The following is a 14,030-nucleotide window of genomic DNA, read 5'->3' as shown; positions in this document are numbered from 1 at the left end:
AGGCACAGCCAAAAAACAAAGGAACATTTGTGAGTCATGGAACGAAGTCAAAACATCAATATTAACAGGAGCTTGGAAGAAGCTGACTGCAACCCTCACAGGTGACTTTAAGGGGTTCAAGACATCAGTGGAGGAAGTAACTGCAGATGTGGTCAAAATAGCAAGAGAACTAGAATTAGAAGTAGAGCCTGAAGATGTGACTGAATTGCTGCAATCTCATGGTAGAACTTGTATGGATGAGGAGTTGCTTCTTATGGAGGAGCAAAAACACTGGTTTCTTGAGTTGAAATCTACTCCTGGTGAAGATGCTGTGAAGATTGTTGAAATGACAAAGGATTTAGAATGTTACATAAATTTAGTTGATAAAGCAGCAGCAGGGTTTGAGGGGATTGACTCCAATTTTGAAAGTTCTACTGTGGGTAAAATGCTATCAAACAGCATTGCATGCTACAGAGAAATTGTTCATGAAAGAAAATGTCAATCAATGCGGCAAACATCATTGTCTTATTTTAAGAAATTTCTACAGCCACTGCAACCTTCAGCAACGAACATCGTGATCAGTCAGCAGCCATCAAGGCAAGACCCTCCACCGTAAAAAGATTACGACCCATTGAGGGCTCAGATGATTTTTTTAACAGTAAAGTATTTTTAAATTCAGGTATGTACATTGTTTTTTTAGACATAACACTATGGCACACTTAATAGACTACATAAGTAAATAAAACTTTCATAGGCCCTGGGAAACAAAAATATTCATGTGACTTGATATATTCCAGTATTCACATTATTGGAGTTGTCTGCAACCAAACCCACAATATCTCTGAGGTATGCCTGTACAAGAATTTTAGGAGTTCTGTGTCAGAGGCTAGCAACGAAGACCAAATATATATTTCTTATTATGTCACATCACAGGTACTGAGTGGGTAGTCGTGGCCATCCTCTCTTAGGAAGAAACTCTATGTTGTTCCAGCCCATGGGGAAAGGTGAAGACTGACATGGCTGTGGTCATATGCTTGAAGTTTCCCAAAAGTTAGGAAACGATGCAGCAGTGAATAGAGCTGGCTTTGATTTTATTTAAACTAGTTAACCATTAATTGTGGCAACAGCAATCTATCAAAGGTGAAAACTGCTTCACTTTGATCCAGCTCTGTAGATGATGGTTTAGCATCAAAAAAGGGAGCAGGGAATTCCCTGGTGGTCCAGTGGTTAAGACTCGGGCTTTCACTGCTGTGGATCCGGGTTCAATCCCTGGTCAGGGAACTAAGATCCCACAAGCTGTGAGGTGCAGCCAAAAAAGGAAAAAGAAAACAAAATAGGGGCCAGATCATAAAGTATATTCTATTTCTCTTTCTTTTTATGAAATTATAACTGAAATTATATCAAAGGCTGAACCTTAGGATCTCCCTACAAGCTCCACATTCTCTAAATATCACTCTTGGGACTTCCCTGGTGGCGCAGTGGTTAAGAATTCGCCTGCCAATGCAGGGGACACGGGTTCAAGCACTGGTCAGGGAAGATCCCACATGCCGTGGAGCAACTAAGCCCGTGTGCCACAACTACTGAGCCCGCACGCCTAGAGCCCGTGCTCCACAACATGAGAAACCACCACAATGAGAAGCCCGCTCCCGCTCGCCGCAACTAGAGAAAGCCCACATGCAGCAAAGAAGACCCAACACAGACAAAAATAAATACATAATAAATAAATAAATAAATAAATTCAAAATAAATAAATAAATATCACTCTTCTGCTTCATATGGAACCCACATGAATTCCATTCTCAGCCATTCTGTCTTGTTCAACATAATATCCCTTTTCTTTTGTTTTTTGTTTCTGTTTGTTTGTTTTATAAATTTATTTATTTATTTTTGGCTGCGTTGGGTCTTCATTGCTGCACATGAACTTTTCTCTAGTTGTGGCGAGTGGGGGCTACTCTTTGTTGCAGTACGCGGACTTCTCATTGCTGTGCCTTCTCTTGTTGTGGAGCACAGGCTCTAGGCGCACGGGCTTCAGTAGTTGTGGCACATGGGCTCAGTAGTTGTGGCTTGCGGGCTCTAGAGCGCAGGTTCAGTACTTGTGGCGCACGGGCTTAGTTGCTCCACGGCACGTGGGATCTTCCCAGACCGAGGATCGAACCCATGTCCCCTGCATTGGCAGGCAGATTCTCTTTTTCTTTCTTTTTTTTTTTTTTTTTTTTTTTTGCGGTACACGGGCCTCTCACTGCTGCGGCCTCTCCCGCTGCGGAGCACAGGCTCCGGACGCACAGGCCCAGCGGCCATGGCTCACGGGCCCAGCCGCTCTGCAGCATGCGGGATCCTCCCAGACCGGGGCATGAACCTGCGTCCCCTCCATCGGCAGGCAGACTCTCAACCACTGCGCCACCAGGGAAGACCAGCAGGCGGATTCTTAACCACTGAGCCACCAGGGAAGTCCTGTTTGTTTGTTTTTTGGCCATGCCACAGGGCTTGAGGGATCTTAGTTCCCCGACCAGGGATTGAACACAGGCCCCGGCAGTGAAAACGCCGAGCCCTAACCACTAGACTGCCAGGGAATTCCCAACATAATCTCCCTTTGATGGGTTTTTTTTTCCTTGCTTTCTACATATATCATGTTCCCTTTCCTTAATTTTTCACCTTTAGGAGATGGAGTTGATTGACAAAGCCAAGAGAAAGAGAAGAACCAAGACAGATAAGTCCAAGGCACCCAAGAGGGAGAGAGAAGGAAAGCTCCGTGGGGAAGCAGAGGCTGCTGTTGGTAAGGGACCATCCAGGAGAACACACCTAATGGTAGCCAGGAGGTGCCATGGAGAATCAGCATGGATCCTATGGGACAAACTATCTGTGTTGAGTCTCCTTGACTACCACAGCTGAGGTGGTGTTGCAGCCTTACTTCATGTCAATATCTTGGGAGATAAGGATAGAGGAAACCAGGGGACCCTAGGGACCTGTAATCAGCAAGAGAGAAAATTACAATAATAACACTAACACCTATTAAATGAATACCCACCGAATTAGGAGCTCTGCATTTATGACGTCATGAAATCCCCACCACAGCTCCATAAAGTAAGCGCTACTATTATATCATGTGGAGAGGTTGGGTGACTTGCGTAACATCAAAGAGATCAAACGGTAAAGTGGTGGACCCAGGGTCTGGTCCTGTCATTTGATTCCAAACTCATAACTCTCAAACACTGCCTCTGTGAATAATAAATATGTCAATCTGAGAATTGGTCCGTGAGAGCATTTGGGAAGGGGAAGGTTGCAACGTGCTCTGAATGGTTGCTCCAGCTGTCATTTTTCTTCTTGGTTCCTTGTGTTGCACCCCACAAGGAATTCAGGTTCCTATGCTTCTGGGGACTTTCTTTCCTTTTTTCTTTTTTTTTTTTTTTTCTTTTTCGGTACGCGGGCCTCTCACTGTTGTGGCCTCTCCCGTTGCGGAGCACAGGCTCCGGATGCGCAGGCTCAGCGGCCATGGCTCACGGGCCCAGCCGCTCCGCGGCATATGGGATCCTCCCAGACCGGGGCACGAACCCGTATCCCCTGCATCGGCAGGCGGACTCTCAACCACTGCGCCACCAGGGAGACCCTCCTTTTTTCTTTTTAACTAATTTTTATTGGAGTAGTGTTGATTTACAATGTTGTGTTCTAAGGACCTTCTTTAACCTAAAACCTACACTCGTGCTTTCCCAGCCATATGAAGACCCTCGAAACAAATCAAGGGCTGTCAAAAAGGATGACACTGGATAGTTTCCTGGGTCAGATCTTTTCTTTTTTTTTAAATCGAAGTGTAGTTGATTTACAATGCTGTGCCAATCTCTGCTGTATAGCAAAGTGACTCAGTTCTACACATACATTCTTTTTTTATATTCTTTTCCATTATGGTTTATCCCAGGATGTTGAATACAGTTCCCTATGCTCTACAGTAGGACCTTGTTGTTCATCCAGATCTATTTTTGAGATTTGCTTTTTAAAGTCTTGCTGAATTTACATCACTGTAGCCCGTAACTTGAGTAGCATTGGCAGGACTGGGAAAGGAAATACTTGTGGCCCCAGAGGAGAATTGAGGAAGAGGCCTTAGAGTATGGAAGGTTTAAACTTTACCAGGTTACAAAGCTGCAACCTCAAGCTAGACTCCTGAGGCATGACTTTCCAGCTGTACCTATAGGTCTTCCCTCCAGAGAGTCTTACCCCCACCATAGGTCAGGGTGTATCAGAAGTTCTTTAGTAGCAAGACTGCTGAATTACAGTTGATCCAAGTAGGATAAGACAGTTTCTCAAAGGGTAGTCTATGGACTACCCTTCTCAAAACGCTTGGAGTGGTTGTTAAAATGCAGATTCCTACAGAATCAGACTCTAGGGGTGTGGCTCAGGAATCTGCACCCAGGTGATTCCATTGCACACGGAAGTTTTAAAGTTACTGAAAAGGACGCAGAGATCACGTTGATTAGCTATGTCTCTATCCCCCATCGCTCTCTCCCAGGAAAGTCAAAGGAATCAAAGGCTGAAAAGAAATCAGAGCTAATTCCCAAAGAAAAAAAACCTGGAGTCAAAGGGAAAAAGACACAGAAGGAAAGGAATCTGGAAATAGTAGCAGAGCTGAGTGGGCCTGATGTCATTAACTCTAAGAAAACTAAAGACACCTCAGATGGAGGTTTCTTTCCTTCAGGCTCTGTTGTAGAGGACCCTTGGCTTTCTTCCAAATTTAATGCCCCTGAGAGACAAGTTTCTATAGATGGAAGATCATCGCCCACCCAGACTGCAACTGTCCCTGGGAACATGGAATCTGAAGAAGAGGGAAGCCATAAGGACCCTTCCAAGGTAGGGTCCAATATTCTCACCTTGGCCAGAGGGATTTCAGTCCTCACTGGTACAACTGCAGAGGTGGGAAAAACTGCCCTGAATTACATTGCAGTTACTGAAACAGCTCTACTACATAGTGGCTTTATTTGTTCTACTTTGGTACCTTCTGACCCTTTAAGAAGCCAGATCTGATCAAAGACACAGGGTGGCAAAGCCCCTCTGAAATGATGTATTCTGTGAGGCTCTCAAACTACTAGGGCAGGTACCCACCCATAAAGAGCAGAAAGTTGGCACAGCACCCAGTTGTGAGAGGTACAGGCCTCACAGTTACAAGGAAAGGTGAATTCAGGCCTCAGAGCCAAGTACATATTCTTGACTTGGCCTGGAGTTCATGTATTGCTTGTCTCTCAAAAGCTGCAGAAATTCCTCCATTCCTAATCTGCTTTTCTGCGGCACACATCTGGGCCATGGGTAACTTATACACACACACATCTATCTCCCTCTTCTTTAAACACTGCAAACGTACCCACAGCTAAACCACTATGGTTAAACTCTCATAAGTTACATGCAAATATGGTACAACTCTGCTGAATTTCATTTAATCTTTACAGACACACTTGTGACCCAGGTATGATTCATCCCATTTTACAGACCTAGAAGCTGAGGCTTAAAAGAGTTAGATGTTTGTTGCCAGAAGTTACACAACCATCAAGTGGTAGAGCCAAGACTTAGATCTTTCGACTCCAAAATCAGAGCTCTTGTCACTATTTTAAATTATTGTGTATTTATTTATTTTACAGCCTGTGGTCTTCCAAAAAGGATTTCAGAAAGATTTTTCCCTTCTAGTTCTCAACCTTCCTAGCTGCCTAGACTATAGGATTCTGCTTTATACAGCAGATGAAAATTTTAAGCTGTGGGCAGAACTTTTCTGAGCCTGCTATAGACTCAGAATTTCTAGATTTATTGTCAATCCACAGTACCATGCTGCCTCAGCAAAGGCTAAAAAGCAAGGAAGTATCCACCCCAAGTTGGATACACAGAGTGCCCATGGAAGAGTTGCCATTCAAGGTTCCCCTCATGAGGATATTTCTGACTGAGGAGGAGGCATCAGGAAGAAAAAGAAAGCTAAGACGCTCTTCACAGAAACTAAGAGAACGTTTCATTGAAAAAGTGGATTTGCATAGGATTAAATATGAGTCTGACACATTTACACCTAAGTCTGCCCCTAAAACAGCCTTTATCTAGAACCTGTGGTTCTGAGCCCTGGCTTCACGTTAGAATCACCGGAATATGCTTTTTTTAACCACCAAGAAGAAAGTATATTAAAAAAAAAAAAAAAAAAAAAAAGGAGTTCCCTGGCGGTCCAGTGGTTAGGACTCCGAGCTTCTACTGCCAGGTCTGGGCTCGATCCCTGGTGGGCGAACTAAGATCCCACAAGCCCTGTGGCGTGGCCAAACAATTAAATTAAACTTTTGAAAACCCACCAAGGCCTCCCACCTAGGTATTCTCATTTAATTGGTCTGGGTGGGGCTTTTGGACTCAAGTACTTTTTAAAAGCTCCTTGGGTGATTATAACGTGCATCTAGACAAACGATGTACCAGACATTATGTTGTCTCTTTCACTATTTCAGTTAATTCTGGTAACAGCCAGCTAAAAGGAAGACAATATCCGAGAAATTAAGTTGTTATCCCCAAATTCTGAAGCAAGTAAGAGAGAGACTTAGATCCAGGTCGAGCAGATCCCAGAGCCCAGGCCAGTGGTGGCAGAGTTTATACGGCTGTGGTCAGAGTGTGGAAACCACCTAATCTCTAATTAGAGGCAACATCCCGTGGGTGGAGGATGGCTCGTTGCCGAGACAAGGTCCCCGTGATTAGCGTACGTCCCTTGCACTAAGAACACTCTGGTTCCTTAGGCCCTCCTCGCTAAGAGGGAGCCAGAGAAAGTTTCCTGGGCCAGGCTGCGAGCAGAGAGGGCCGAGATGAGACGGCTGGAGGTGGAGAGGAAGAGAAGGCAGCAGGAGCAGCTGGAGAGGGCAGAGAAGATGAAGGAGGAGCTGGAGCTGGAGCCGCGGAGCCACGCGCAGGAGATCCGGTGGGTAGGGCGGCCACGGCGGCCACGGCCACGATAGGAAGCAGAAGATAAGGCAAGGGTTGACTTCCACTAGGGGTAAAGCTGGTTCTGAGGCTCATGCCCTGAAGTAAAACAGCACGTCTCGTTTTTCACTATCCTGGTTATCCCAGGGACAATCTGGACCAAAGATAAGATGTGGTGTCTTGAACCATTAGGGTTACTCCAGATAGATGTTCACGGGATCTTCCCGGGAGGGCTTTGAGATCCGGTCCAGCAAACATTTGTTGCGCCTCTTGCCACATGTGTGTGCATTGTGTTCGTCTCTTCCATAGGCCTCTGGGCTCACTGAATCTTCACAACAACGCTGTGAGACAGGAATTTCAAAATCCATTTGATAAGAATGGAAAATGAGGCTCTGGGAACTTAGGCCCCCCGTGCCAGAGCACAGAGCTGTGTTGAAACTTTCAGGCTTCTAGTTCCAGGCCTGTTGTGTATCTTGCTTCTGCTCTTCAGTTAGGCTTCCCTTAGAAAACGAGTCTCCTCTGAATGAGACGCTCCGTGTGGCCCGCAGCCTGCAAAGCCTCCATCAGAGGCACGGCTTGTCCTACAAGGACAGTGTTTTCTGCCATTCCCCTGACCAATTTGTGGGTTTTCTCAGCTTGAGCAAACAGAAACTCGAGGAAGAACAGCAGAGGCAGGAGAAGGAGGAGAAAGAGCAGTGGCTCCAGTTGCAAATGGTCCAGGAGAGAGCTCGGCAGCAACAGGAGTTCGGGAGGAAGCTGCAGGAACTGCAGAGAAAGCAGCAGCGGGAGGAAGCCAAGAAGGCTGGCGGGGGGGACTCAGCTGTCTGCCACGCCCATCTATCTGGGACAGAAGTGTATTTATCCCACTGTGGGTGTCCATTTGACTCTCCCCAGTTATTCCTATCCTAAGTCTCAGTGTGAAGCACTCTAAATGGATAAGGTGATTTTTTTCAAAGTGATTAATATGTGTGACTCTAGTGAGTTGAGATATTAGATCAAAATAAGAAAGACTCGCTTGTGGAAATGACTTTTGGGTCCCACTCCCAATTCAGTAATCTCCTGAAGTGGGACCCTGCCCCTTTCATTGCCCTTCCAGCATTGCTCAGAAGCTGCCTAAATTGGAGACATAGCCCTGCTCCTTGCTTCCTTCCCTAGCAGATGGAAACAGTCAAACATCTGGATAACTTCAGGGCAGCCTTTCAGGTGATGTGTGGAATCTCTACGGCCTCACGTTTGAGGAATAGGAAAGCACTTTAGCAGATGACACTCTGTAGACTGGTCAGTCCAGCTGAGTAAGCACCAAGTTTCTCCAGACCCTGCTGTGACACCTGTCCCCAACCCGTCTGCATACCACCCATGAACATACCTGGCTCTGGAAACTTCTTCCCCAAGGTTTTGTATTCATTGCACACAGTGCAGTGCACATAGTAGGTGCTTGATAAAGGACTCTTAAGTTAGTAAGTCAACCCAAGGTAATCCCCACAGAGGATCTGGCAACCTGCTGTCGGGTAAGCGACAGGATATCTCATAGTAGGTGCTTGATAAAGGACTCTTAAGTTAGTAAGTCAACCCAAGGTAATCCCCACAGAGGATCTGGCAGCCTGCTGTCAGGTAAGCGACAGGATATCTCATAGTAGGTGCTTGATAAAGGACTCTTAAGTTAGTAAGTCAACCCAAGGTAATCCCCACAGAGGATCTGGCAGCCTGCTGTCAGGTAAGCGACAGGATATCTCATAGTAGGTGCTTGATAAAGGACTCTTAAGTTAGTAAGTCAACCCAAGGTAATCCCCACAGAGGATCTGGCAACCTGCTGTCAGGTAAGCGACAGGATATCTCATAGTAGGTGCTTGATAAAGGACTCTTAAGTTAGTAAGTCAACCCAAGGTAATCCCCACAGAGGATCTGGCAGCCTGCTGTCAGGTAAGCGACAGGGTATCTCATAGTAGGTGCTTGATAAAGGACTCTTAAGTTAGTAAGTCAACCCAAGGTAATCCCCACAGAGGATCTGGCAGCCTGCTGTCAGGTAAGCGACAGGATATCTCATAGTAGGTGCTTGATAAAGGACTCTTAAGTTAGTAAGTCAACCCAAGGTAATCCCCACAGAGGATCTGGCAACCTGCTGTCAGGTAGGCGACAGGATATCTCATCGGGAGTCCCTGGGAATCACAGACTTGAGAGATCAGAGTTGTTTTCCCCAATAATGAGACCCCTGCTGAGCCTACCTGCCTTTCTATTCTGCAGAGGCAGAGAAGCAAAGGCAGAAGGAATTGGAACTGCAGTTAGCAGAAGAACAAAAGCGCCTGATGGGAATGGTTGAAGAAGAACGGCTGGAGTATCAGCAGTGGAAACAGGAAGCAGAAGAGAGGGCTCGGCTGGAAGCAGAGGACAGACGGCGAAAGGAAGAGGAAGCGGCAAGGCTGGCTCTGGAGGAAGCCATGAAACAAGTCCCGGAACAAGCCAGGTGTTTGCTATTTGGGCAACAGTTGCAGTAGGTGGGGTTGTTCAAAGGCTTGACCGCCTGCTGCTATAGTACTAGCTTTGCACTGCCTTCGGGGACGTGAAGTTCTCCCACTTCCCATAGCATGGTTTGGAAGAACTAAAAAATAGGGATTCTCCTGCTGCAAAGGTCACAGCATTTCTTGATGGCTTAAAGAACTCGTACTGAAGCTAGAAAGGAGTTTACGATCATCTATCTCAGCCCTCTGGTTCACAGATGAGAAAACCAAGTCCCAGAGAGAAGGATCTTGATTAGGGCTAACAGTGACTTAGGGGCAGTACCAGGACCAGATCTAAGACCCCCTGGTCCTGAACCAGTACCTTTCTCAGTAAGTATTTATTGGGTACCTATTATGTGCCAAACACTATTCTGGACACTGGGAATTCAGGGGTAAACAAGACAGATGTCTCTTCTCCCACAGCATTTACATTCTAGGGGTGGGGGTGGGGAGACAGACTCTAAACAAAGATTTTTTAAGCTGGCAATAAATGCTATTCAGAAATTCTTTAAAGACGTGATAGGATTGCAGGAGGTTTAGTTCAGATGGATCGGCCAGGGTAACACCTTAGAAGAGGTGATACATAAGGTGAAACCTGAATGAAAGAAAAATATTCCAGTAGGTAAACAGCAAGTGCAAAAGTTCAAAGAAAGGAATGAGGCTGGCATGGTGGAAGAATAAAAGAAAGCATGGCTGGAATGAAGTGAACAAGGCACAAAGAATACTTCCAGATGAGGTCAGAGAGGTAGGACTTGTGAGGAGAAATAGCCCAGAATCAGCCATCAGGGGACAACAGCATTTCCCCCTTAGTTCTCTCGCAATAGTTATGATCACTGCATCATTCTGCTAAAAGAATCTCTTGAGTAAAGTGGTTTCAATTGACTCTTTAAAAACCAGGTCCTCCGTAGTGGTTATATCATAAATTTCCCCTCTTAGTGAAGGCAACAGTCATCCCCCTTTCGAACCATTAAAAGTGAAGGGTAAAGAAGCCCAACACAGAAAACCACAATTCCAATCTTAACTGTAAACAATTTACCCCTTGAAAGTTATTTTCTACAACTTAAGCTTAATCTAAGCTAATAAATACTCTTTAGGGGACCAGAAAAAGAAGGAAGCCAGAACAACTCTATTTCAAGGTATTCCACCTAACCTTGAGTTGTTCCTCTCCTGAAACATTCCTCAGCTGATATGAGAATTACAAAACAGATCATTAGGGAAGACTTGATTCAATTTCAAAATTATGTGTTCCATGTATCATAGCAGTAGGGTTGGGTTCATAAGTATTGAAACCAAAAGCAAGCTACTGGAGTTGCAGTTTTCCACGAAAAAACTGCCAAGTAGTACGAGGGGAAGTTGAGCAATTTTGCAACACTAATCCAAGTAGCTGAAAGCAAAAGACCAAGTAATTTAAGGGTTATGTGAGGGGTGTGAAAGAGCCTCATTCCAGCAAGGGTTAGGAGAACTTGATGCCAACTAGCTTGATTTCGTCTTCACTTGTGTGACATTGGCCCAGGTACACTTAACTTCTCTGGCCTGTTTCTTCATCCCCAAAACAAGGGAGTCCCTTCCAGCAATACAAATTTACGAACTGTTACACCTTTCCTTTTACTCACCTAGTAGGAGGATCATGATACTCTAAACCTCACATGTAAAGTCACTAAATGAACAGAGTATGATTTTCCACTAAAATGCAAGATCAGTAGCCGCAAGTCTAACTGATGATGACTGAAATCCAAAATTCTTCCATGAGCTTATAAGGACAATTTCTAGGATGCTTAATCAGTATTGTGGTTGCGGGTGGGGTTGTTTCCTTAGGCAAAAAGCTGCTTTGAAGAAACATCTTCATTTCCACCAAGAACTCCGTAAGGAAGCCAATGGCCTACAGTGGACACAGAACATTTCCAGACCATGGGTCTACTCTTACTTCCAGTTCCTACAAGTACCAAGACCTTAAAACTAGAAGAAAACTAAAAAGTTAGGAGGTGGTGACAGAAAACGAGTAACTTCCTTCTGTAATGAAGTTCCATCCTGAGCTCAGTTAGCTCCGTTTCATCTGGTTCACCTCACCTCACCCCACACTTCACTTCACTCTAGGCCCTCCCTCCCCACCACCCAAACCTTACTCAACCCAAATTTGTCACACACCTAAATCCTTTATGTTCTCTGGAATCACGTAAATCCAGAAGCTTTGGTGCCTAAAATTAGCCAATAATTTCATAATTTGTTTGAATTTCAGTAAATTTCAGCTTAATTTCAGTAAGACATTAACATAATCTTAGGGTAGCTGAAGTATTTCATTTCAGTGTCTCTGAAAGAGCTGTAGGTAAATGGAAATTCTATAATGCAATAATTCTGAATTAGCAAAGAGGAGCTAATTCATGTATTTACATATTAAGAATTTTATTATAATTTATAAAGCAAAACCACATCCATTTCCTCCTAAGAATCTAAAGTTTAATTTCTACTTAAAACAAGGTAATCACTTGATAAATATTCATTTGAGCAAACTGAGCTGTTCTGTGAGGGCATTCTCACACCCTCAAAGTACAGATTAAGAGCTGCACTATCCAAATAAGTAGCCACAGGTAGCTATTTAAATGTAAGTTAAAACATTCACACTAGCCACATTTCAGGTGCTCAATAACCAGATGTGGCTACTGGCTACTGTAATAGAACATTTTCATCCTCACAGAAAGTTCTATTGGACAACATTGTATTCTAGAGCCCAGAAAATTAACCGATCTTGAGGTTTTGCTCCTGTGTCTTGAAAAACCAGCCACTCACATAATTTCCCCATTTATAAAATCACACTGATCCTATAAGCGTCTTGATTAGATAATGTGTCTTTAACATCTCCTTAATATCAGTAAGTATCTGATAAGTATCTATCATAGATTGATCATTAAAGGGGATGAAGGACCTTTAGCAAATAAGATTATGTAAAAAGATGTTAAAGCAAGCAGTATCTGAACCTGAATTTTCCCACGAATTTCCTTTGGCCCTATTCTATACTTCACTGTCTACAGCTAAAAAAACTTAGTATTCGCAGATGATTCCCTCAAGTCTCCCACTAATGCTTGTAAGGTGCTTTCTACAGGAACTGCGCTCCCACAATCCAGAAGTCAAGCTTAATTTTGAGTCTGTATTGCTGTGTTATTGGACTTGCATAGATTTGATGCTTATTTTCAAACACTTGCTTTATATAAAATAGAAATAAAATGGCCAAAACACTGGCTATCACAGTGAATTTAAATATGCCACTTAAAACTTCTTCTCAAACTTGTCGATCCTACTTGCACATTCATTCATTCATTCAATTCATTCAATAATACTTAGGTGAGAAAGGAGCATCTCAAATAATTCAACCGAGAAGAAAGAACACTCAAGGAAAACATCCTTGCAGGGGAAATTACCATTACTGATTTTATTTTCTCCCTTCTTTTACAAATTTAGGACGTTGCAGTCAAGCACCAGGTAGAGAGGCTACACTAAATGGTATTCGAGGTCCCTTCCAAATCTGATATTCTATTAAATCGTTGCTGTGAAAAGCCTATTTTATCAGCACTACTAACCAGATAAGCACATTTTTCAGTTAACCATAGCAGACTGCAAAGCATTTAGAAGAATCCAATAAACTAAAATCAAGAAAATTATATCCCCCAGATTATATTATAGTTAAGCTCCACCACCTAAATGCTGAGAGCCCTCAGAAAGAGATGTAAACAAAGCTAAGATACCAAACTACATACTCACGCATTCTGGATAGCTCAAATAGCCTATGAGGTTTGCTACTCAGGCCTGACAGAAATGTGCAACTCAATGAGGACTTTCTAGAAATAGGTCTGACTCCTAGTTACTATTTAATATAATGATAAATGCCAGGTAATGGTCTAAAAGCTCTAATTTAGCTAGACTATATATGTACAATACAAATAATTTTTCAGTTAGGGTCAAATATAAGAATTTATAAGGCGAGCCAATTATTTTTCAATAGGGGACTTGAGAAGGGATTCAAACTATAACAGGTTATAAAATGCATTAGAGATAGGTCTTATTCACTCTTCTAATGTAGTTAGATGACATTCTATTTGGAATAATATGAAATAGGATTACGTATATGCACAGATATACTGAATTCTGTGATTCATTAAGGATTTAAAAGAAAAAGTTAAGCCCTCTAATTTAGGAACGAATTTGGTATTTTAATTTTATACAGTTTAAAGAGAGGATATAAAGAAATAAAAGAAAATATAGACAAAATATACCAAACCTTAACTAAGCAGAGAACATTTTGTAAATTGTTAAGGGAAAAACTGAAATTATCAATATCAATTAAGAATTTTTGGCGTGCCCATTTATTCAACATATTGGGTAATTGTATCATATATATGCACCATACAGGAATATCAAGTTTTTAAAAAAAACAACACTGGGTATTTAAAAAGGTATTGTGGCCTTAATTAAATCCTTAATTCAGAAGGCACTTCAGTAACTTTCAGGGCTTCAAAGTCATGATCGTCATCACTGCACAGTACTAAAGAAAACATGTGTACCATGTACAAACAATAATTTCCAGTATTATGCAAGAAAACCTTATGTTTTAAGCATTTTCTTTTTTCCTTCTGTACAATTAAAAATAAAATG

General features: G+C 43.1%; 1 protein-coding gene across 1 annotated transcript in view; it reads left to right on the top strand.

Moving 5' to 3' along the window:
* Positions 1 to 11,340, top strand: part of KIAA2012 — a gene marked incomplete at its 3' end in the record, with an annotated part of 120,538 nt that extends 109,198 nt beyond the window's left edge. The window contains 6 exon segments of the mRNA XM_082630408.1: positions 2,638 to 2,752; positions 4,478 to 4,815; positions 6,711 to 6,889; positions 7,527 to 7,696; positions 9,133 to 9,352; positions 11,202 to 11,340. Of these exon segments, the coding sequence (XP_082486534.1) occupies positions 2,638 to 2,752; positions 4,478 to 4,815; positions 6,711 to 6,889; positions 7,527 to 7,696; positions 9,133 to 9,352; positions 11,202 to 11,340 (1,161 nt within the window).
* Positions 11,341 to 14,030: the final 2,690 nt, after the last annotated feature.

This window comes from Mesoplodon mirus, assembly GCF_964341445.2.
Source record: "Mesoplodon mirus genome assembly, chromosome: 8".
Lineage (NCBI taxonomy): Eukaryota > Metazoa > Chordata > Mammalia > Artiodactyla > Ziphiidae > Mesoplodon > Mesoplodon mirus.
The sequence above is the reverse complement of the archived record's forward strand: the minus strand, read 5'-3'. Positions and strand labels throughout refer to the sequence as shown.